The 24,067-nt window shown below is 61.5% G+C and overlaps 1 protein-coding gene across 2 annotated transcripts; it reads right to left on the reverse strand.

Moving 5' to 3' along the window:
• Positions 1-1,326: 1,326 nt before the first annotated feature.
• On the reverse strand, positions 1,327-22,412 carry PTH1R (parathyroid hormone 1 receptor). Of its 2 annotated transcripts, XM_028087149.2 has the most exons (15): positions 22,258-22,410; positions 21,095-21,217; positions 10,803-10,905; positions 8,760-8,894; positions 6,991-7,101; positions 6,768-6,886; positions 6,534-6,628; positions 6,142-6,337; positions 5,529-5,682; positions 3,912-3,972; positions 3,532-3,598; positions 3,182-3,276; positions 2,467-2,608; positions 2,312-2,353; positions 1,327-1,815 (listed from the first exon to the last, which is right to left on the reverse strand). In XM_028087149.2, exons 2-15 carry the CDS (start codon positions 21,167-21,169, stop codon positions 1,441-1,443), a joined length of 1,770 nt encoding a protein of 589 aa, XP_027942950.1. In that variant the 5' UTR covers positions 21,170-21,217; positions 22,258-22,410; the 3' UTR covers positions 1,327-1,440. The 2 variants fall into 2 exon arrangements, with proteins under 2 accessions (XP_027942950.1, XP_027942951.1); XM_028087150.2 differs by lacking the exon at positions 10,803-10,905 and having other exon boundaries at positions 22,258-22,412.
• Between the last annotated feature and the right edge of the window lie 1,655 nt (positions 22,413-24,067).

A 24,067-nucleotide genomic window follows, 5' to 3' on the forward strand; every position in this document is an offset into this window, starting at 1 on the left:
CAGACCGTGGTTGCTCTCCCTGTACAGTTTCCAATAGCTCCCGGCATTCACAGGAGTCCTCGATGCTTAAGCTGGCTCAGTGGCCCTTCAGGTCCTGGCCCACGTTTCTCACAGGGTTCCAAGCACATCACACCACGTGGAGCCCCATGGGTGCACCGGGCCTTTGAGCAACTGTTTGCCCTACCTGCCATCTGGAAAGGAAGGCGGGGCTGGGCCTGAGGCTGCTCAGAGTACGTCTATGCCACCCACTGACTATGACACCTCACCCAGTCCCCAGTGGGGTGGGGGTGCTGTTTGAGATGGGGGGCGCTTTCCAGATGCTGCGTCCACGGAGAAGAACAAGTTTGCGCTGGAGATGAGGAAAGGCAGGGCCAGGCAGGGGCACTAGCTTGTATAGGCTCGGGGGCAAGGCCGTCCTCGGACTTGAGAACGAAGCTTGTTCTGGTCAGAGCTTGGGGTGGGGATGCAGTTGGGTCAATTCTCAGTGTCAGGCCAGGAGGGCCTGTGCCATTCTAGGGCCCAAGACTGAGGTGGGCAGGGGTGAGGGGTGCAAGTAATGTGGCTAAAGTGGCAGGTGGGTGTGGGCTAGGGATGCTTAGTGACGGGCTCAGATCCACGGTGGGTGGATGTGCTGAGTCCTGCAGGCCCTCACCCCAGCTGGACCTGTGGGATGACCCCAGGCTCCCCCACAGTTCCTGAGCCCCAGCGCGGACCTCAGCCCACGTCTCACTTGATGGCCTCGGCACGCTCCCTTGCCCTCTCAGTCTGGTGGCCAGAGGCGTGTCAAATCCAGGGTGGGGGCTGGGGATCCTGTGTGGAGAGCTCCCTGAGTGCTCCAGGCCCCAAGGGACACAGCATGGCCACCAGACAGGCAGGAAGGGGCCTGGAGCAGGGCCAGGGACCCAGGGATCTGCGGTTGGCCCTTGGTGAACAGTGACGGGGCAACAGGTGAAGAGTTGGCAGAGAGGAGCCGGGGTCCCCCCCACCCACCCCGGGGCCTCAGCAGAGGCATTGGAGGCAGCAGCTGGTGGCGGGGAGAGGCTGTGGCCCAGCTCCTGCATGGCTCCGCCGGGCCCCCGTGTGACCCCAGCAAACTCGGGCCGCTCTTGGCTTCTCCCAGGTCTTTCCTGCTGGACTGTGCCCAGCCCCCGGGGACTGGCCCCTGGCCCCTGGAGCCCTTCCAGAGGTGAAACCCAAGAAAGGCTCCATGGCTCCCGGCCCTCGCCTCCCCTCCTGAGCCCCAGCTCAGACCATAGGAAGCTACACACCGCTTCCCTTTCCCTTTTCTTTTTCTTTCTTTCTTTCTTTCTTTTTTTTTTCCTTTTTTTCCTCTTTTGTCTTCCCAGCCCCGCCCTGAGTGGGCAACCGTCCAACCAGCCGTCTCTTGGTCCGTCTGTCAGCCCTTATGCCCACGGGTCCAACCCTGGCTCGGGTCCCGGATCACATGACAGTCTCCCACTCCTCCTGCAGCAGAGCGGGCGGCCGCTCGGGCGCCGAGGCCTCCTCGTCCAGCCCTGAGCAGGAGCCATTGAGGAACCCGTCATCCTTGGGAGCAGCCACGGCAGGTGGTGTGGCCTGGAGGGCCGGGGCCCCCGGCCTGCTGTGGCCGGGCAGCGGGGGGTGGCCGTTGGTGGTGGCGGGCAGCAGGCGGGGGCTGAGCGGCAGGCCGAGTCCCGTGCGGGGGCCTACGTTGGTCACGCTCGTGTGAGACACCATTGGGCCGTAGCTGTAACTGCTGCTCCCACTGCGGGCCTTCCGCTTAAAGTCCAGGGCCAGTGTCCAGCGGCTCCAGGATTTCTTGATCTCGGCCTGCACCTGCGATGGCCCGTAGGAGGGCGGGGCGTCAGGTAGGCCTCTCTGCCCTCCGCCACATGGTCCCCCCCCAGCCCCAGCCGTGCCCTCATCCCTGCTCCTGAGCAGAACCGGAGGCGTGGGATGTTACTGGAAAATTCCAAGGCCAAGTAAAATCCCGTCATCCTCAGAACGTGGTGCCTGGCTGCAGGCAACCGACACACCCGGAGTCTACCAGGCTCAAATGGCCCCAGGGGTGGCTGAGTCGTTCACTCTGGATTACGGAGCCTTCAGCCGTGGGGCAGGGAAGACAAGGGCTCTGCCAGAGACTGAGGAGCCCGCAAATCCTAGCACATCCTGAGCCTGAATCATCTGGAAAGACTCTCTGCCCTCAGAATATCCTCAGGGATGTTCTTGGAGGAACAGAGGAACCGGACAGGAGAATGGAGGAACAGGACTCGGGGAACCCTGGCACTTCCGCGCCCCCCTGCCTTGCCCCAGCGCTGCCCACCCCGCTTACCTCACCATTGCAGAAACAGTATATGATGGCGACAAAAAATCCCTGCGGGGAGAGGCACTGGGCGTCAGGGCCCAGAGGCCACACCTGCCGCTCCCGCCCTGCCCTCCCTCCCCCCGCCCCCCCACCCCCGCCAGGCCTCGGCCATGCAAGCGCACCTGGAAGGAGTTGAAGAGCATCTCGTAGTGCATCTGGACTTGCCAGAGCGTCCCTGAGACCTCGGTGTACGGCGTGGCCATGAAGACGATGTAGTGGACGCCGAAGAGCGGCATGAGCACCAGTGTGGATTTGAGCAGCTTCCTGGGCCAGCAGAGCAGGTGGCTCAGGGACAGGCCACTTCCCCTGGGGAGGCACCGAGCCACCCGCACCTGCCCGCCCCAAGCTCTTAGGCTCCAGGAGCCACGAAGGGACCTGCGGCTCTGGCCTGAGCGGAGGACGACCCAGTTAACCTGGGACAAAGTGTTCGTAAGGGCCCTCGGTGCTTGCACCCGCTGGTCCCCCTACTGGCCCTCACTTCCCCCTGGCTTTACGTCTTCATCCCACAGCCCATTCCTCAGGTTTCAGCGGGGCTGCTGTCCTCTCGAAGCCACCCACTGCCCACCTGTCCCTTGGACTCGCTACAGTCAGCTCTTTGAGGAGAGGTCTGGGTTTGCCCCCCTCCCCTGCAGACCCCAGCACTGAACGGCCCAGGTTGGCTCCGGGGCGGCCCCAGAGACCGGGGGAGAGCCCATGACTGCTGGGTGGGGCCAGCCAGGGAGCCGGGAGCTGGGTGCTTCCCTCGACACAGGCTCATGTCTTTGCTTTGGTACATGGTGCCGGGGTGTGATGACCCCGGCGCTCCAAGGAACCCTGGGCCCGGTGGGCACAGCTCACCGGTACTGCTGCCGCGTGTCACACCGGCCAGCATTGGTCTCCCGCAGCTTGGTGGCGAGCACCCGGACGATGTTGATGAAGAGGATGAAGTTGAGCTGTGGGAGTGAGGGAGGGCTGCATCTCGAGCTGCACCCTAGCAGGGTGGGGGCGACGGCCCCGGGACCCACGGACCCGCCCAGGCTCTGCTCTGCCACTGCGTCTCCAAGTGGGCCCTTGTTTTCCCCGACTGGACTCAGGCCCGTGGCTCCAACCCTGGGGTCCAGGGAAGCCTCTGTAGTCCCTTGTCAGGGGCTGGTCACCGGCCCCCTTAGTGCACGCCCCCACCCAGCCCTGTTGCCACCCCTGCTCACCACAATAGAGGCCAGGATGGGCACCTGGATGATCCACTTCTTGTTCCCGGAGCTCAAGTCCCAGCACCTGGGGGAGGCCGAGGCATCAGCTCCCAGCCCCCTGTTCCCACCCTGAGCCTGGCCCCAGAGCTGGGAGGGACAAAGGACAGGGGGGTGTTGGGTAGGGCCAGGCCTGAGGCACCCCCCTCAGACACTGCTTTTGAAGCAGCCTGACCCTGAGGGGGTGCCTGGCTCATGGCTGGACAGAAAACTGAAGCTGGGCCCACTCAGGGCCAGGCCACAGGAAGCGGTCCCCCCCATGCTTCACAGAGGAAGGGCGTGCCAGTGTTATTTCTGGCCTGTGGCCCGGCCCCGTGGCCCCCTTCTCTGCCTGGACCTACCCGGTGTTGGCCAGGGTGGCTCTCACACTGACCCACACGGCCACGAACACAGCGGGCAGACCTGTGGATGCAGAAGGGGCAGCATGTGAGGGTATGCAGGTGCTGCCCACGGTGTCTCTCCCCTCAGCCCATTCCTCTCATCCTCGATGACCCCCCAGCTGACCCCCACCCTGTTCCTGAGCCCCGTCCGCCTGGGCCCATGGGCTGCTTGGTGACAGAGCCACATGATGGTGTGGGCCATTCTGCTTCCCCCACGGCCTCCTCTCGGGGCTCCCACACTCAGGACCCGGTCAGCCCTCCGCCCTCATCTTGGTTCTACATGTCCTACCCACACACGCAGGCCTGTTGGGGCTCACGGGAAGACAGGGCATCGCTAACTTCCCCACGCCCAGTCCAATCCCCCCTTCCCTTTAGGCTCTGGACTGGGATTTCCTGTGGGGGAGGGGCCAAGGGCCAGCATTTTTCTGCCCCAGCACCACCCCCCCCAACACACACACACCCAGTTTGAAAGGTCCTAGCCCCCGTGGATGAGGCTGGATGGAATGACAGTTGTTCCAGGCTGAGTAAAGGCCACAGGGGAACCTTGGTGTTCCCAGGCCTGAGTCAGCCCAGATGGCACATGGTACCTCTGAGTGAGCTCTGCCTCTACCCTCCACCCCCTCACACTTCATTCTGGGTCAGGTGCACCCTTGGGAGGGGCAGGGTGCGACCCGGGTTTACGGTGGGAAAAAAGAGCTCTGACGTTCTTGTGTCACCAAGTTGTGTTGCTCCAGATCTGTGTGTCTCCTGCCCACCCCGAAACCGTCTAGCCCCAGAGTCCACAGGTCAGTCGCCGGGACCAGGTCTCCCCCAACTCTGGGGCTTGCCGTGGGTGAGGTCAAGGTCAGAGTGTGTACCAAGGGGCTGTGGCTGTTGACCTGAGAGCTTCTGGGTGCCGAGTGCAGGGAGGGCTTCAGCCACCGGGCCTACCCCTCTGCAGTCTGGCCAGTTGCCCCGGAGCCCAGCCAAGCTCTGGAGCTGCCAACAATAATGGACAATTATCGGTAACTCCATCCCGGAACCCGTGGGGGAGGAGTGCAGAGCCCCAGCAACCCATCCTGCAGAGGGGCTGCCGAAGCGCGGAGGATGCCGAGTGGGGGGCCTGGAGCTCTGGGTCATGGCTCCTGCAGGCCGGGTGGCAGTGGTGTGGACAGCCCCACGCAGTAAGGGGACTGGTAGGGAAACAGGGCTCACGGTGCAGGGAGTGTCCCAGACCTCAACTCCAGCCCTAGGGTGACCTCTGGCCCACCATCCCACTCTGATCCTGAGCTGAAATCTTGACCTGAAAATACTCCCTCCCTCTCCCGGGCTGAACCTCAATGGCAGGTGAATCTGCACCCAGGTGAGCCCCAGCCCCAGGCTGAGGCCAGCGGTGAACCCTGACCCCAGCCAAGCCCTGTCGCCTGAGCCTGGGATGGGGTCAGACTCAAAGAAGGGGGGTGGGCAAGCCACCCACTGGCTGCCCCACGTCCAGGATGGGAGAGGCCGTGCAGGTGCCTCACCCTTAGTGGCCCCTTTGACCCCGCCGCCTGTGGTGCCCCCCTTGTCTGCGCCTGGCTGCCCGCCGCGCCTGCATACCCCAGCCAAAGACCGTGAAGCCCCACAGGTACTTCTTCTCTGAGAAAAAGGCCATGAAGATGAGGCTATGCAGGTACAGCCCCTCCACCAGAATCCAGTAGTAGTTGGTGGCCAGGAAGTAAAGGAAGAAGGTCACAGCTACCCTGCAGCCGGCCTAGGAGAGTAGCTGGTGTTAGCCAGAAAGCAGGCCTGCATCTGGGGAAGTCGGGGATGGGCTGGGGGTGCCCATGAGATAGGACAAGTCTCTCTGGGCCGGCGGGGAGGAAGGGCCAGGCTCTCTGGTCAAGGGCGGAGCTGAGGAGCCGGGGGTCGGAGATGGCACTCAGGACAGTGGCAGGGGCCAAGGTGAAGAGGTGGGGTGGTTGGGGCTACTGGGCTGAGGCAGGAGTGTTGAGGAAAGTGCCGGGAGGCGGGACAATCACAAAGCCCTTGGCCGTAGGTCCGGGGGTGCTGGGCGGAGGGGTGCGAGGGACACAGTGGGGTGGCCGTGAGCGGCCCGACGCCCGGGGTAGCAGGAGGCCGGCGGGGGCTGGGGGTGTTGGGGGGCGAGCTGGAGGGGGCGGGGCGGGGCGGCGGGGGTGCCAGGCGCGGACGGCCAGAGGGGGGCACTCACGTAGCCGGCGGCGGCGGCGGTGGGCGGCGGGGGTGCCTGGGCAATGGCGCGCAGCTCTTCCTCGGTGAGGCGCTCGGCCTCATCGAGCGTGGCGCCCGAGTAGAGCACCGCGTCCTTGACGAAGATGCTCACGGCGCGAAGCATGAAGGACAGGAATAGGTGCATGTGGATGTAGTTGCGCGTGCAGTGCAGCCGCCTGCGGGGCGCGCGACAACACCGTGGGTGGGGGCCCGGGGACACGCGGGTTGTGGGGGGGTTGGCCAGGAAACCATGATGTGCATGGGGCGGGGGCGGGGGGGGAAGGGAGGGACGCCCGGCCCCCGCGGAGGGGGCTGCGGGACACCCTACCTCGGCCCCGCCCCCGGCCCGGCCCGGCCCCTCGCCCCGCCCACCTGAAGTAGGCCAGGATGAGCACGGCCACGGTGAGGGAGGCCAGCGACACCGAGTAGCCCACGGTGTAGATCATGCCCAGGCGGTCAAACACCTCCTGTGCCGGAGGGGACACAGCGTCAGAGCCCTGGCACTCAGGTTAAGGGTCAGAGACCAGTTAAGGTTGCGGGAGGCGTCAGGCCTCGCTCAGGGGTGACCTTATCCAGATCAGGTTGGGGAGGGGGTTAAGCTCGCACCCGTTCACGCGTCTCATTGGTCAGGAACTTGACACACTCGCTGTAGTTGGCCCATGTCCGGTTGTGCCCAGGTACCAGTTCCCAGCTGCCATTGCGGTCACAGCGTCGGTAGGCGTGGCCTGCAGGACCACGGGGAGGGTCAGGGCAGGCAGAGAGGTCTGGAGCCCTGAGCTCCCCGTCCTGACACCCCTGTGGTTCCCACCCTACTCCACCTACTCCTTACCTTTATGATTGAAGTCATAAATGTAGTCAGGACAGGGCACGGCCACCACCTCACCTGGTGCCCCCAGCGGCCAGCAGAGGATGTGGTCCCACTCGGGCAGGCAGGGGCGCCCTGTGCCCACAGAGACAGACAGACAAGGTGGGGGACACCAGTCAAGTCCATGGTTAGTGACCCAGAAGAATGAACACACCTGTGGTCGCTGGCTCCCTCAGGGACAGGTGTGCCCCAGGACTGGAGAACTCAGGCCTGGAGCGGTCTGGAGAGAATGTATTGAGCCTTACTACCTACTGTGTCCTGCATAGCATTGAATCCCTGGCCTCACAGAATTCCCACAGCCCCTGTATGCGGGTATTGGCACTGGCACTATTTTCTAGATCGGCTGGTGGAGGCCAAGAGAGGCAAGTGATTTGCCGAGGTCATACAGCCTAGGCCCATGCCCTCCTCAGGTACTCAGCCCCTGGCCAGGCCTCTCTCTTTTTCCTCTGCTCTTGGTTCCACCTCCAGGTGTCCCTGGGGAAGGGCAAGTGCCCAGACTAACTCCCTTAGCTGAGAATGCCTTCCATGTGACCCTTGCCCAGGATCCATGGGTAGGAGGCAGGAGGTCTAGCTTCCAGTCCCTGCTGGACTCCCAAAGAGCTGCTGACCTCGTGCAGGTGTCCACCCTCTTTGTGTTCCAGTTTCTTCACTGGGTAGCTGGGATTGACCAGATCAGCCTGTGCTTTCACCACCATCCCAGACCACCCTAAGCACCTGCTATGAGACTCCAATGATCACTCATAGGAGGAGGTATAATCCCCCAAAGCCAAGTGCTAATTGTGGGATTCAAGACAGGGTGACATATCCTACTTTGGGGCTCCAGTCTCACAGCAGAGATACTAAGTGACCTGGGAAGGTCCCCAGCCTCTGAATCTTCTGCTTTCCACTCCCCCCCGCCCAGGTCCCTTCTTCCCCCCTGCAGGACTCCAACCACAGGACTCTCCAGCCGTCCTGGAAGGCTGCCTTGATAGCTGGACCCACCCCAGCTTGGTGAAAGGCTCTCTGTCCTGGGCACCATATTCCCAGCCCCGTCTGGCTAGGCCCACAATTCCCTCTGGTCCCTGGGGAGCCACAGGGTGACCACAGCCTCCCAGATGTGGCCCATCTGGAATCTGCTGCCCACCCAGCCGGTTCAAACCGGCCCTGTGGCTGCAGTCTGGGCTCTGCGTTTGTCTCTCCTTACCTTCCTGAGGGACAACACAGCCCTGCATCTCCCTCCCTCTCTTCTCTCCTCCCCTCCTCGTCCCACTGTCTCAGCCCTGCTGTTCCGTGGCCTTCTCCTCCCCTGCTCTGTGTCTATGGCCCACCACACTAACGTGTTTGGGTGCACCCTCCTCTGACACACTGAGTCCCAGTCCTGGTTTATGGCTCCTGGTCCCCTCTCTGTCTCTCCCTCTCTTTGTATCTCTCCCTGCCCCTCTGTCTCCCAGGTTCTCTGTCATCCCTCTCCATGGTAGGGGCCACAGCCCCGGGTCCACCCCTGGGGTAGTGCGGGGCAAGTTCTCTGCCCAAATCTCCTGGGGGTCTGGCCCCATCCAGCTGCCAGCCTCTTGCACATGATACCTCCTGGGCTCTGTGTCCTCCCAGCCCCTCCTCTGCTTTCCTGGGGAGGGGGCCACAGCCTCTTCCTTTCCAGAAGAGCTGAAGAGCATGAGCTCACAGAAAGGGGATAGAGCGGTGGGGTGGGTGGGTCCCTGCCCATCTCGGATGGATGCCCAGAAGCACAGACATACCTCGGTGCCTGCTGCCAGTGGGCGCCTCGTTGTCCTCCTCAGACTCCGGGTAGAGCTTCCCAGATGCCTTCTCTTTCTTAGGCTTCCCTGATGTGGATGTAGATGCCCATGCTTTGTCTGATTCCATTATGTCAGCTGGAGAAATCAGGGCAGTTATGGCTGTCAACTGTGCTATGGCAGGAGACCCAGGGCACCCTCCTGCCTCCAAGGCACCCTCTTTGTACGGTGGGGGTTGATCCCTGCCCTGCTGACAGCCCAGGCTGTTGGGAGAGCTTGAGATAACAGGCCGGAGCAGAAGTAAGTGGAGAGCACGGAGACTGTCAACAGGAGGTCCAAATGGGAGCGAACACCATGCAGGGGTGGGGTCAGCGGGCTGAGTGGGCTAATATGGTAAGTGCGGGCAAAACATGGGCAGCAGCAATGTCCTCCGACCCAGGAGTTTGGAGTCAGAGCCCGTGCAGGAGGACAGGGCCCCGCCAGGGGGCGCAGGACAAAAGTGGACAAGTAGGGGTGATGTCAGCAAAGGCTCAACGGTGAAAATGAAGCCCGGCCAGGGCACGGTGCAGCTCAGGAAGCTGGTGGTGTGGACCACATGAGCAAGAGTGTGCAGGTGTCAAGGGTGTTCAGGCAAGTCTACCTACCCGTCCCCTGCCCTCAGATACTTGAGTTAGGAGTTCCCCAGAGTCCACAGAAGGACCCTGGAGGCTCTCTGAGTTGGGCTGGCCTTTTCGCCATTAGAGAGCTGTTTGAGGTCTCTCTGCGTCGCTGAAATGTCTCCCTCATTATATGACTCGTGTCCCTCAGTTACAGCCCGAGCAGGGCCCCCAGCCCTCCCAGGTCAGGGTTTGGGACAGCAATGCAAAGCTTGAGTGCAGACACCTCGGCGGGGCTGGAACGGCTGTGCCTCTTATCCTGCCTGATCCCGGGACATTAGTAGGGAGCAGGGCAGCAGGACGGGATGGAGCAGGAAGAGAGGGGCTCCATCAGGATGGGGCATGATGGGGGGCAGAAGGTGCCTCCGGGCTTCCACAACTGGGAAGAGCGCTGGGTTCAAGACCCAGAGGGCGGGGGCCCACCTGACCCCCAGACCCTGAGGTGACTGGGGCGGGGAACCAAAGAGCCACCAGCGGGGCCATTGTGGACAGGGCTCGGACTGCAGAGACCCTGTGAATGCCTGTGACTATGAGCAAAGTCCGTGTGCTACAGAGTGTGTCACTGCGTGCCCTTGGGTCCCCAGCAGTCTAGGGGAACCGGCTCCAGACAGGAAGCTGTTCTCCTCGGCAAGTCAGGCGGGGCCTGGGCCTCTTCCTGGTGATGAGATTTAATCAGACAGGCGGCAGAGGCCTGGATGGGTGCTAATGAGCTCCCATCTCTGCTTCCAGAAAGTGGACTCAGGAAAGAGACCAGCTGGAGATGGGGCAGGAGCTGGAAAGGCAGGGGCTCCTCCCACCTTGACCTTGGCAGGGGTCCCTGAAGATGCTGTGCTGGTGTGCAGAGGCCCTCCCGACCCCAGGTCAAACACCCTCTCTCGGACAGTGACCATGACTCAGAGTCATAGATACCCATCCCTACCCCTCTAGCCTTCTCCCCGTCCAGTCCCATGGACCCTTGATTCTACTGACCCTGGACACCTCAGCCTTGTCCTTGGACCAGGTGGCCTTCTTCAAAGATCTACTTATTCTTCTGGACCTGCCTTGGATACCTCCTCCTCCAGGAAGCTGTCCCAGTGCACCCCAGGCGGGTGCGGCACCCTACTCGGGGCTCCTGATCCTGTTGTGCCTTGCCAGATCTAAGCCCGCTGGGGATGATTCGGACTGTGGCTGCCTTCTTCCTGCCTGATCCCACCCTGGGAGGGAAGGCTCTGCATTTCAGCCTGCTGACTTTGATCACACCTCGCCCCCCTTTTAACCGGACGCCCCCTCTCCTGGTGCCACTTGGTTCTGCATCCTAGGCTCGCACCTTCACTGGGCCCCTCCCTCCCTCTCTTGACCTCGCCCCCAGGCCCTCCTCCTTTGGCCCCGCCCCACCCGGCTCCGCCCCCACCTGGCCTCTGCAGGACTTCTTTGAGCCGCTTCTGGCATTGGGCCTGGGCGCGGTGCAGCAGGAAGATCTGCTCCTCTTTGGTCATGACGTCATCTGCATCCACCTACCAAGTTGAACGTCAGACTGCAGGCCGGCCTTTCCACCGCACTGACAGGTCCCACAACCATCCCAACCTCCCTGACGGATTCCCCCACTTTCCAAAGGCTCTGAGTCTAGAATTTGGGAACTCTGCCTTATGGAGCTCCCATTTTACAGATGGGAAGCTGCGGCTCCAAAGGGTAGAGCCAGAAGGATAAAAGAGGGAGGCGGGATGTCCCCTGCCTGTCCGCTAGTAACCCTGTAGGCTGCAGCCACTGATATTCTCTGTCCAGTCTGTTCCCCAAGGGTACATGGGAAAGGGATGGAATGTCCCAGGATGGATCCTCACAGGATCCTGTCTGCTGGGGACCTGGTGGGGAGAGCGGGTGCATAAGGAGCGGTGAACTCTGGGGAAATAAACCAGGCCTGGATTCTTTCAAGCCCTAGTGCCCTGGGGGACCTTGGGAGTCACCAGTTTCCATCCTGGCCCTCTCCGCAGTCACTGCTTTCCCCAGTGAATGGGGAGTGCCTCAGCCGCTCCCAGCCTTGCAGTCCCAAGAGCTAGAGGTCGGAGGAATCACTGGCAAGTGGTCTGGTTGGGTGGGCACTCCTGAGCCGGCTGTGAGCCAGAGTCACCCCATCCCACTGCTTATCTAGAAGCTCCTTCCCCCGCGAGGCAGAGGCAGACCCTGTGTTCTGACGGTGCCAACAACAGGCCTTTGCTCCTGCTGTTCCCTCTAGAATGTGCTTCCTTCTCTTCCTTCCAGCCTGCACACCCCGGGCCCACTGGGATACACGGGCGTCATTTTGAGGAAGAGAACAAGAACATCATGGGCATCGCGAGGTGGGGGGGGGGGTCTCACCCTGAACCTATGTTCCCCCGACTTAGAGTTCGAAGCGGGTCAGAGTAAAGGCAGCATCCTGCCCTGGGGACAGATCAGTGTGACCAAGCCTAGCCACTTCCATGAGTGGGACCCACAGAGGTTAATGCATCCCTCACATCCCCCTCCCCCTTTTAAGTCGGGCCGAGTCCCCTCAGACACCCGGGCCTGGGACATGTCTGTCCCCTTAGACCCCTCAGCCCCAGAGCAGGGCTGTGTCCCCTCAGGTTCCACAGGGCAGAGCCTGGCCCCCTCACACCCTCAACAGGCAGAGCTGCCGCCCCTCAGGCATCGCAGGGCCGGTCCCCTCCCCGGTGTGTGAGCGGAACCGTGCGGGGCGGACGGGGCGGACGGAGAGCCGGGGGCAGGCAGGGAAGGAAGGAGGAAGGCTGGGGAAGGGGCGGGCTGGCCGGGCGGGGCGGGTCAGGGAGCCCGGCGGCGAGGGTGAAGTTAATTGACCGCGTCTCCCAGTGGCAGCAGCGGGGGCTTCCAGGGCCAGGGAGTCTCCAATCGGCTCGGCTGGGCTCGGGATCCGCTGGTTTCACTTAGCGGAGGCCCGTGCGCGTGTGTGCGCGTGCGCGTGCACGGCGGCGCGTCCGGCCGGCTGGTGCGCTCGGGCGGGCCCCCAGTCTCTGTGCGTTCTCACGTGGGGACCGTGCGGCGTGCACATCTGGGACGTGAGCCTCAGGTGTCTGGGAACATGCGTGTGTACGTGGCTTTCTGGGCAAAGGTCCGCGTGCGTGCGCGCGTCTGCCAGTGTGTCATGCGGCTGTTCCTTAGCAGGCGTGTCTGTCGGGTGTCTGTGCTTCTGCGTGTCCCTGGAGACTGAGTTGGGCCCTGAAATCTCGGCCGGATCAGTGCCCATGGACCACCCCCCCCCCCACCCCAGGAAGGGCTGGAGCAGATTCCCATGTGCTGGCTCCTCTCTCGGGGCTCTGCGCCCTCCTCCCCCAGCTACAGCGGACTGGGGCAGAAGTAGCCTGGCAGGATGGGGCTTGAGGGAGGACAGCTGGACCTGCCCTAATCCGAGGGGCTCCAAGATTAACCTGAAGCTCTCTTTGTGCCTCTGGCATTGCGGATCCAGGCTGCTGAGGAGTCTGGTCCCTACGTAGCTGCCCTGCTCCCTCGGACCCATTATCACGCCCCTTCACTACCATTTCCATCATTACAAGAGTACCTCCATCAGTAACCACCACCCACCATCACCACCACCAACCGTCATCACCTTGACCAACACCAAACACAACCATTACCATCCCCCATCACCGCCACCACCTGCACCAGCACCATTACCACCATGAGCACCAACTACTATTACCAGGAGTCTAACCACCACCACCACCATCAGCACCATCCCAACTGGCAGAACATCATTACCATCACCACCGCCAGGGCTATTCCCACCATGACTCACACCACTACCGCCAGTATTACCACCACCTGCATCACCACTATCACCATCACCACCGAAGGCAACATTAACCCCATCACTGCCATCACCATTATTGCCGCCAGCCCTATACCCACTGTCGGTACCGCCTCTGCTGTCGTCTTATCCTGACTCCCTCACCATGGCCCTGTCCCCACCCCTTCTTCTCTGCCCACCTCCATCTCTCTCAAGACAAGCAGATACTGCACCTTATTTTTTCCAGCTGATGGAAAGCTCCTGAGTGACTGAGGCTTCTACCAGTCCCCAAAGACTGGCATACCAGCCCTCCCCATAGACAGACTAGCCCACCGATGTGACTGAAGGCAGGCAGTCACAGGTTGAAAACGGCCCATTTGGCAGACTGACAGATGGACAGGTATGCTAGCTGGGTGATGACCAGGAACTAACACACGCTCTCTCGCAGGACTGAGGCATCGGCTCAGCCTCCACCTACTGCTGTTGGCTTTACCCTCTCTGTGGCCAAGAGGGGGCACCCCCTCTTCTCTGGAGTCCGGTTTCCATGGTGGGGCTGGGAGTGCCCAGGAGAAGGGAAGGGATATGCCTCCAGCACCCCAGGGCCCCCAAACTCTTCCATTCATCCACAGGGATGGTGGCCCCACCTCTGGCCTCCCTGAACTTGTAGGACCCATTTCTCTGTCCCCCAGTGATGGCACGCTGCAGCAAGAGGAATCCAAGCCTGAGTCCAGGAAGCACTTACCCAAGGAAAGGAGGGCAGTTCCGCACCAAATTCATTGCCACTTGCCTTCGAGGGCACCTCCCCTGCCTGCAACGGTCCCTGTTCTCCCCTCCCTCCCACTGCACCCTCTCCTCATCCAAGCACATTCTGCTGGCCAGCACGGGAGCTTGAATCGCACCTCCACCAGTGACTGGCTCTCCGTCTAGGAAAGTTGCTTAACCCTTGCCATCAGGATGACCGTAGGGCTGTGGGTGAGGATTCAGTGAGAGCCTGGGCATGGGTGGGGGTGGGGCCGAGCTGGTGGCTCGAATAGCTCCCGTTAGCAGCAGCACATCATGGCCCTGCTACTCTGGCTCTGGGCACCCCTGCTTCTGCACACTGAGGGTGGCCCCAGGCTGCGGACCCAGAGTGGCAGGGGGAGATTGGGTAGATGACTAAGTCCAGGGGGCCACAGTGAGGGGTGGGGGGAGGAGGTGGGACTCCAGGAGGGCCGGGAGCAGGGAGTACAGGAGGGCCTACTGGGTGAAGTGTGCCTGATGAGCTTTGGGGGTGATCCAATTTGGGCTCACAGTGAGAGTCCGGGTCACTGCCAGGCCCCCTGGGCTTGAGGGCGGGCAAGAGGGCCCTCCATCAGCCTCTGCCCTGACAGGCGGCCTTATGTCCTGGGGGTGAAGGGGGATGTGCCGGCAGCTGTGCTTCCCCTCCTGGCCTGGTGACTGTCTGCTGGTCCCTCTCCCCACCATGCCCCTCTTCCCCTTCCTTGGCAGGGTTCAGGTCTTTCTGGCCCAGCTCCTGGTGTGAAGGACTCAGGCTTGCCTTAGTTTACATCCAGAGAGCCTGCAGATCTTGGGTTTCAGGGGCAAGGGCTGAGGGACCCTTTTTTCAGGGTTTCAGGGGCAAGGGCTGGATCATGGCCCGGGGTCACCCACCACCAATGGGGCCACCCAGCCCTGGCACCAGGCATCCCGAATCCCCACCTACATCCCTCCTATGGTCTTGGGTTAGGGCTCGGCTTCAGTGTCCCTCACAGTAGCACACTCCCCATGTTGAACCGCCCACCCCCCACAGAGCCTTCCCGTGTGCACACGCATGCATGATGTACAGTTTGTGAACGTACAGGGAGTGGGGTGATGCCCTGACCTCAGCCCCGAGCGGGGGGGGGGGGCGGAATAGGGACAGGGGCAGCCTGGGAGCAATGAGCTGGTGTCTTGGGGGCTCCAGGCAGGGTGCCGGTGAAGGCTGGGAGCCAGTCTGTTATTTACAAACATAGACGCTGCTGTCCCAGGGAGAGAGTAGTGTGTGGTCAAGAGGCCCGATGTGTTTCTCATTTCCTGAGTTCAGAAGCTCAGACGAGGAAGAGAAAAGCCATCTGCTCACTACCCCTCCCCTGGGGGGCAAGCAGCTCCTTCGACCTCAGCTCGCAAGGAAGCCCGACCGAGGATGGTGTCGGAGTTGGGGGTGGGAGCAGTGGTGGCAGTGGGGGTGGAGGTGAGGGCAGTGAGGAGGCAGCATCGAGGCTGGTGATGGTGATGGAGGTGTGACAGTGACAGTGGTGGTGGAGAGAGCCAGTTCCATGCCACTGACCAAAGGAGGGCCACTCCTCTCCGTTTCACTCCTAACTGCCAAATTCTACACATTTGCTGTCTGTGATCCCAGACATGCCTACATTCTCCTCCAGGCAAAACTAAGAAGGAAATATAAGGGTTGCCTCTTCAGTGGCCGACACCTCTGCCTTTGGGAAAGGGGCTTCTTCCATTGGATGCTGTTAGCCTCGAGATGCCCTCTTGGGTCCTCTCATCCATCCCTCTGCCCGGGTTCCACCTGGCCCCCTGGGGGAAGGCGGCTGTAGGCTTCCCGCTCACCTCTAGAGAAAGCAGACCTGCCTGGGGCCCATCCAGCCCCTCTGCCTGTTAGCACCAGCCACTGACCCTGGCGCTTTGTCCCCATCTCCTTGACCTTCCGCCACATCCCCATCTTACAAACGGGGACACTGAGGCTCAGAGTCACAGGTAAAAAGAAGCAGCAGCCCTGGAGGAAGGACGCAGCCCCGTGGGCCCCCTGGTGCGAGGCTCAGTCCCAGTGGTCCAGAGTTCTTCTGAACCGTATCTGCATCTTCCGCGGCATCAAGCAGGCGCCTCCCAGCAGAGCCTCCGAGGCAGCCTGCACAAAGGGAATTCAGGGGTGGGGGCGGACAGAGAGGGGATCACGTGGCGATGGTGCAGGTGGTGGCATCTGGTGCCCAGCTCTAACAGGACAGAGGACAGTGGTGCCCTGGGGTTAGCAGCGAGGGGAGTTGTATCTCCAGAAAAGGCAGAGGGAGAAAACCTTGGCTCACAGGGGACCCCCCCCCTTGTGACCTCCTGGCCTTCCTGCATCTCTTTTCCAGGTTCTTGATGTTTCCCGTGCCAGCTGGCTAGGGACTGCTCCCCGCCCCTTGCTGCCCTCCGTCTGTCCGGCTGGCCCGAGCAGGCTGGGACGGGCTCCCTGCCGGGGACACTCCTGCCCCGCCACCGCTGACAAGTGCTGACTTTTCCTCCCCCTCTCCAGGCCTTCCTGAACAGGCTGCCTGTGTTCAGGGCTGGGAGAGGCTGGGGGTGGGGGGGAGGCACCGTGACGCCTCTCATCCTGGCCAGCCTTCAGGGCAGGCGGTGGGATGGAGCCTGGGGTGGCGGAGTTGGCTGCTGGACCCGGTGGATCTTCACGGGCGGCCTCTACCTGGCCTGCAGGACTAAGGCCCGGAAGGGTAGTATGGCCTAACCTGACCGTATGCCTGGTCAGCAGAATAGGGTCCCACCAGGTCTCACCGCCGCACGAGGCTGGTCCCAGAGTTGGGGTTCTTTAGGGTTCGGAGGTGTCCGACGTCTTTGCGAATCTGAGCGAAACTCTGCACTCTCTCCCCGTCACACTGCATTTTGCAGACAACTTCTGGGGTCTGCAAAACCCTCACCCCACCCTTTCTTTTTCCTAGGGACTCTCTCTCTGAAAGAGCTGCCTTCCTGGTGTGGTGGCTGGACCAGGGAGTGTCCCCAGAAGGCCCACAACAGGAATCTGGGGGAGGCCGCTTGACGCCTCATTAAAACATTCCGAAGAAAACCCAAGTTCCCGGGAGGGCTCGGCCCCCCTCCTCCTGCTCTGTCCACAGGCCGTTCCCAGAGCTGGGGTGTGTGGGGGGTGTTTAAGGGCAGGTGATATAAAAAGCTTCAACAAATCAATACAAAAAAAGACAACCCATAGAAAGATGAGTAATGGCTCTGTGCAAAGGTCTTAGAAGAGGGACAATAGACCAATGTAAAGTCCAAAAGCTTACCGGTAATTGGCAAATTAAAATGGCAAGAGACACAATTTTTCACCTCTCAGAATGGCAAAGGTGAAAATCCTCATACTACCCTATGAGACAGAGGGTGTGGGGGAGAGACCCTCCTGGTCCCTACTGCTATTGTGAGTATTAATCGGCACAGGCTTTCTAGAGGGCAGTGTGGCCGTGTCTAATAAAATAAAAAAATGTAATGTGCTCAGACCCAGCACTGACAAAGTCTAGAAATACCCTACAGGGAAACGGTCACACAGGGGCACAAGACGGCATTTCCAGCAGCTTTCCTGCCACTGTCTGGAATCACACGCGCACACACACAAAAAGGATGCAGAAAAGATCTAAATGTACATTTCTAGGGACTGCTTAATGCATCCCAGATTTTGGAATACTATGCACCATTAAAGAAAATAGATCTATATTTACTGACAAGAAGATCTCCGAGACACACCTCTACGTAAAAAAAAAGTACATGGCCAGAGCCTTAGCTACAGACAGATAGCATTCATTTTACAACACGCAGAAAACAACAGAACAAAACTGTCTGCTTTGTACGGACACAAAAAGAGATCTTTTGGAAATAAACAGAAAAAGGTCTGGGAGGATATCCCCCACCCAGACTTGTTAAAAATGGTTTTCTCTAGAGGAACACTGGGGCTTGGGAGTCATCAAGGATGAATTCTGTTTAATCTGTATTATAGGACTCTTTTATAAGAAAGAACATATTCAAGTATTAGTTCAATTAAACAAAAGAAAATAAAAGTAAAATAACAGAAGGATTTTATGAAAGAAAGAAACAAAGAAAGAAAGAAACAAAGGAACAAAGAAAGAAAAAAAGAAAAGGAAGAAAAATTTAAAAACCCACAGTGGGACATGTGGCTCTCTGATCAGCACGATCCGTCACCTTGCTTTGGAGGAAGAAGCTGGGTGCGAGAGTCTGAAGACCTGGGTTCAAGTCCCACCTCTACCACAGACTCACTGCCTGAACCCCAGGGCCCTTTCCCATAAAATGGGGGGGGGGCGGTGAAAGGGCAGACTGAGAAAACATTTGTGATGGTTTCTAGCTCAGAATCGGAGGACAGTCATTGTTCAATACATGGTGGTCTTTAAAAGAGGGCCTGTGGCCACGCTGGTCCTGGAGCAGGGGAGGGATCGCCTATACTCCCAGCCCCCACAGTCCCTTCTGTGTCAGACCCCGAGGTCACATCTTTACGCTCAAGGCCTGCCCCCCCTGTTGACCTGCCACCTCTCGCACTGCGGCTTCTCCTTCACATGTGTGCGTGCTGAGGGCGTCCTTAGGATGAGGCACCCCCAAGGATAAGACCACCCCTTTGCCCCCTACTCACAATCTGTGGGCCCATCCCTTCCTCCAAAATTCACTCCACCTGACCCCTAGCTCACAGCTAGTATTCCCTGTAAGGACAAGATGGACCAGCTAGCTGAGTCTGGCCACAGCCGGTGTCCTCCCAGTGGAATGCGTTTTGGTCCCCGAACCCTGAGGTCCCTGGAGGTGTGAGCCTGCTCCTGGGGCTGGCTGGGCAGGCAGCGCACAGGTTTGGTTGCAGTGGCTATCGGCTGAGTTTGGTGGGCTTGGTGGGTGGCAGCACAGATCTGGGTGGGAATGGCAGCCCCTGGGTTCAAAAGAGGAAGCTGGCCGGCTGTCAGTCTCTCGCTGGCTCCAGCTGAGCCCAGGGGGCCTACAGGGTACTGGGTCATCCTTGGGCCACGTCCTCTAGCCCTAAACCCAGGGCGCACACGGCTTGAGCATCCAGCCACTGATGTCCCAACAAGGTCTCAGGGCAGACCCAGCCATGGCACCCTTCCTCCTGCCCTGCCCTCAGACCTGAACCAGGGCTAAGCCAGGCAAATTCTCTGCACATGCCTCAGCTTCCCCAGAAATCAGTGTGGGACCCTGGGGACCCATTACCCCCTCCCCCTGGAGACACAGGGCTTGGCACTAGATTGGCATGCAATAAAAAATGGTCATATTGATTGTGTGCTTCAGATTACTTTAAAAATGGGAACAATAACAAACCCTTTTTAGAGAGTTGTTGGAAAAATTAAAGTAGTTAATACTCTAAAGTGCTTAGGACAGTGTCTGGCAAGTAGAAAGTGCTAAAAAAGCATTTATTAAATAAAAATAAGAGACAATAGACCTGGGTGCACATGTGCTCACAAATACACTCACACACCCACATATATGCACGACTACGCCCCTGCAAGTCATGTGCAGACCCACCGCTTCGGACACATGTGTTCACAGGTGACACGCGCTCACACGGACCTAGAGAACAGTCTGCCCAGAGGCCCAGCGAGCCCTGCTCTGGCACAGAGATGGCTCTCAGCACACTCACGCCCATCGTCCGGTCTACCCCAGGGATGTGCACACAGACTGCGGGCTGGCTGTGTGCACACCCTGGAGGGGACCCTGGAGAAGGGGAGCCTGGCCCAAGGGGAGGGTGGGGAAATGGCTCTGGGTCCTTGCATTGACCTCAGCACAAGTCTCTGAGCCTTGACTGCCCCATCTACAAGTCCTCATATGGGGTGAGGTCTCTGGCTTTGGGGAGCCAGAGTCGTGAGTGCCCGGGCACCAGGGAATGGGACATGCTGAGGCCCCGGAGGAGAAGAGAGCCTCACTCAGATCAGGAGATTCTTGGGCAAAGGTTTCTCGCTGTTTGTTTGTTTGTTTGTTTGTTGTTGTTGTTGTTGTTTTACAGATAGGGAAACTGAGGTATGGAGGATCGCCCCAGGTCAGACGGGCCTGAGGCAGAGCTGGAGGCATCCCAGAGCTCCTGCCTTCCCCCCTCAGGTTCTGCCTGGGTAGGGAGCTGGTCAGGAGAAAGTGGCTGCCGGCCTGCCTGCTTGTTTCTCTAGAAGGCAGATGCCCCCACCTGGGAGGTACTGGCGAGGCAGCAGGGGCCTTGAAGTCGGACACACAGGCAGACAGCCTCCTCAGCAATGGGCTAGGCCCCCGGGACAGGGCTGCTGTGAGATCTGACTGACTCCCCAGGTCCTGGCCCCCAGTCTCTGGCCCGGGAGGAGGACGACGCTCCCGCTCCCCTCCGTGTCTGCAGCTCTTGGCCTCTGCCAGTCCCCTACTTTTCTCTGCTCTTCCTGGTCTGTCTGCTCCTTCTGCTCTGGGGAGTTCTCATCTGCACCCCCTTTGTCTCCCTTCTCTATCTCTCTCTGGCCTTATCTCCCAACCTGCCTCTTCTGCTCCTCTGGTCCCCTCTTGGCTTCTGGTCTCAGGAGGGTACACATGGGGGTCCCTCACTCACCAGAGTCCCCCTCCAGCATGTTTCTCCTGGAGGAGTGTTCTGTGAGCTCGGTCTCCTTCAGGGGACCTCCATCCTTCCTCCGAGCCACACCACACCCGCCTCTCTGGGCAAGAGTGTCCGCGTGTGTACACGCGTGTGATTGTGAGAGCTGGAGGGGACCCTTAAATCCTACCCCCTGCCTGGGTGATGCTGACCTCAGACCCACAACCGTGTCCTGGATTGCAAACAAAACTTGCAGAAAACAGGAGGCCCAGGAGCAAAAGTCTGTGGGACCCTACATCAGGGCCAAAGCCCGGTCTACTGCTAGACCACACTGTCATCCCTGAAGGAGACACAACCAGAGCTGTGGTGCTCACGGTAGCAGAAGACAGAGGAACCCCAACCACAGATTTCCAGACCTGGGACCCCAAACCCAGGCTTCAGAAATAAGGGGACCATAGGCATCTGGAACCGAGTCCAGACACCCCAGAGACAGCAGGCACCCGGGATCTCGGGTCGGAGGGGACGCTCATCCAAAGTTCGGATTATTCAGGGAACCCAAGCCTCTGCGCCCTGGGCCCACCCCAGGGACTGCAGAGCAAGCCCGCAGCCTGTCCTGGAGTGCCGGCGAGGGACTTACCAGCGCGTATGCGGAGCTGAGCACCGGGCAGCAGAGCAGGAGCGCCAGGCCGGGCGCGATCCGGACGGCCCCCATCGCCACCGCCTAGGGCCCCGTCCCTCGGGGCAGCCGCCGCCGCCGGCCCTGGTGGTGGTGGTGGTGGGGTACAGAGCTGCGTCAGGCCGGGCTGCCCCGCCCACGCCCGGGCCTAGGGGACCCCGGAGGCCAGGCGGCCCGAGGCCCCGGGGCCCGGCGCGGGGCCCATGCGCCGAGGACTAGCGAGCGAGGGAGCGCAAAGGAGAAAGAGAGGGAGGGAGGAAGGGAGGCAGCCGGGGGCCGGGCGGGCGGCGGGCGGGCGCCGAGCGCTGCGGAGCTGCCCGTCTGCCTCGGAGCGGAGAAATCACATCCATATGGCCGGGCCCCCCGCCCCCGGCCCGCCCCCCGCACCCCCCCCCCCCCGCGCCGCCTTTTCTTTCTTTCTTTTTTTTTTTTTCTTTTGGGGAACTGGGAGCTGTGGCTTCGCCCCACGCCCAGTGGGGGAGGGGTCGGGGGAGGGGTTGGGGTCGCGGTCTGCGGGGGGCGAACCGGGCTGTTATTTTTAGCTCCGCGGCTAGCGCAAGGAGGGGGGGCGGGGCGGGGCGGGGGGCGCGTTTTGAGCCGCTCGGGGCGTGCAGCTTAGGGACGCGATCCCAACTTTGCAACGACACTGAGCCCTTCGGTGCTCAGGCCGCCAGCTCTCTGCCCCTCAGCCCCCTCGGATCCCCATCCTGCCCGCGGCCGCCTCCCGAGCCCTCTCCCCATCCTGGGCCGGAGCCCCGCCTGCGCCCGCGCCGCTGAAGCACGCCTGCCGCCGGGACGCTCTGCCCGTCGGCCTGTCTGTCAGTCCGTCTCTAGCTCCCCCAGCCTTGGCCTCCGTTCTTCCAGCAGCCCCGAGCTCCGTTTCGGTCACTCCCTCGCTCCCTCCCTCCCCTCCCCCTTCTCTCTCTCTACGAAAACATTTGCAAGTTTCCAAAAAAGCCACGGAGCCGAGCGGCGCGGGGCTGGCGGCTCCACCGGGCTCCGAGGAGGCGCCGCCGACTGACACCGAGACGGACCAGCCCGCCCGCCCCGGCCAGGCCCGGAGTCACCCCTACCCAACGCCGGCCCCCTTCCCCGGGCGCCCGCCCCCCCCGACCCCGACTTACTCCGAGCGCGCCGCCGCGGCCCCCGCCTAGCCATGGATGTCGGGGACCCCCCGACAGCCTCCCCAGGACAGCGCCCCGTCCGCGGCCCCGGGGGAACTTCATGGGGCCCTCGGGATCCCCTCTGGCCGGCCTGGCCTCCAGCGCCCCCCGCCCGGCCGCCGCTCGGAGCCGCCGCCCGCCGCGCGCGTCCCTCGCCTCGGCGTCTGCCGCTCCCCCTCCCCCCGCCGCCGGGCGCCTCTTCCCTCCCCCCGCGCCCTCCCTGGGCCTCTCCCGCCCCCGCCCCCCCCCTCCCGCGCCGCCTCCGCCACGGGTGTGCGGAGCGGCCGAGCGGAGCCCGCTGCCCCTGCCCCGGGACGTTTCTCTAGAGGCCGCGCCCCGGGTCGCCAGCGGCGGGATGTGAGTGTGGAGGGGACGGAGCCAAGGGAGCTCTGACATCGGGGCCCGGGCACGTAGCCCGGGACGCTGCCGCCGCTCCATTCTCTTCTCCGGGAAGTACAGACGTTATTTTTTCTGATCGGCCTGCCGGGGCCGGTGAATAGGGGCTCTCAGCCGCGAAGCAAGACCTCTTCACGGGAGGTACCCCGCGCGCCCCCGACCGCGGCGCTGTGTGTGCGCCCGCGCTACTCCCGCTCGGGCTGGACCGGGGTCCCTGGGGAGGCTGCTGGGCCGCCAGCCCCGCGGCCTGGCTCCGCCGCCACCACCGTCCCGCCCCACCCTCGCCTGGACCCCCAGCCTCGGGAACTCCCGAGTGGGTAGGTCCGCGGTGCTCTAGACCCGCCCCCCGCCCCTGCCCGCGTCTCGGGGCTCACGTCCCTCTCCCACCCTCCCGAGTCTTTCCCCGGGGTCTCTCAGAGTCTTCGACCCTTCCAGACGCCGGCCCCGCCTCTCCAGCTCCGCCCCGGACTCCACCCCGGGCGGCTGCAGGCCGCAAGACCCGGGGCTCCGCCGGGACCCCCACTCCCGAGGCCCGCCTCCTTCTCCACCCCTTCACACCCCCAAACACTCCTGGCGGGCTCTGGTCCACTGGGGACCCTCAACTTGGGGGATGAGCGGGAGGAGTCTTTGGGGGCAGGGGCGGGGGGTGGCGGGGTTACGTGCTCCGGCCCGGGAGGGGACGCTGTAGCGCTAAGAGGAAGGGGTCTCAGACCCCAAAGCCTGCCACCTTTCAGTATCACGCAGAGAAGCTGAGATGCTGGGAAGGCCTGGGATGCCTGGAGCGGAGGGCTTTAAGGATGGTCAGGAGGAAGCTAATGTGACTGTTGGGGCCCTTGGAGATATTATCTGGGCTAAGTGGCAGTCCCTGCTCACCCACTTACCGGTTGTGTATCCTGGGCAGGACGACTTCCTGCTGTCTGGGCCTCAGTTTCCTCATCTGTAAAACGGGGACTTGACCAGCTGATTCAAAGGGCACTTTTAACTTTACTGTTTTTAGTGCTGCAGAGGGTGAGTGTCCAGACCCATGGGCTCTGTGGGCTCCCCAGACTCAGCCTGTGGAAATTGAGCCCCAAACCAGCACCCCCCCACCATCTCAGGGATGGCCCCTACCGTCCACGTGAATGCGTCTGCAAGCCTAATTCCTAAGGTCAGCTCTAGCCAGCTTTCCTGGCAGCCCACCCTTCTCCAGGCCCAAACCCACCCATCTACCATACTGGACCCACAGCTGTCTTCTTCCTTATGAGTCTGCGGCCACACCCTCCTCCGTGCCCCACTACTTTCAAATTTCTTGTCCTGATGATTAAGGACTGTGCTGTTTGAGGCAGTTTCCTCCAGAGGCGACTCTCTCCAACAGGTACTGTCCACTAGACTCCTG

The sequence above is a fragment of the Eumetopias jubatus genome, unplaced genomic scaffold (assembly GCF_037043125.1).
Source record: "Eumetopias jubatus isolate StellerSeaLion01/CBP00866 unplaced genomic scaffold, mEumJub1_p1.0 scaffold_1, whole genome shotgun sequence".
NCBI classification, from domain to species: Eukaryota; Metazoa; Chordata; class Mammalia; order Carnivora; family Otariidae; genus Eumetopias; species Eumetopias jubatus.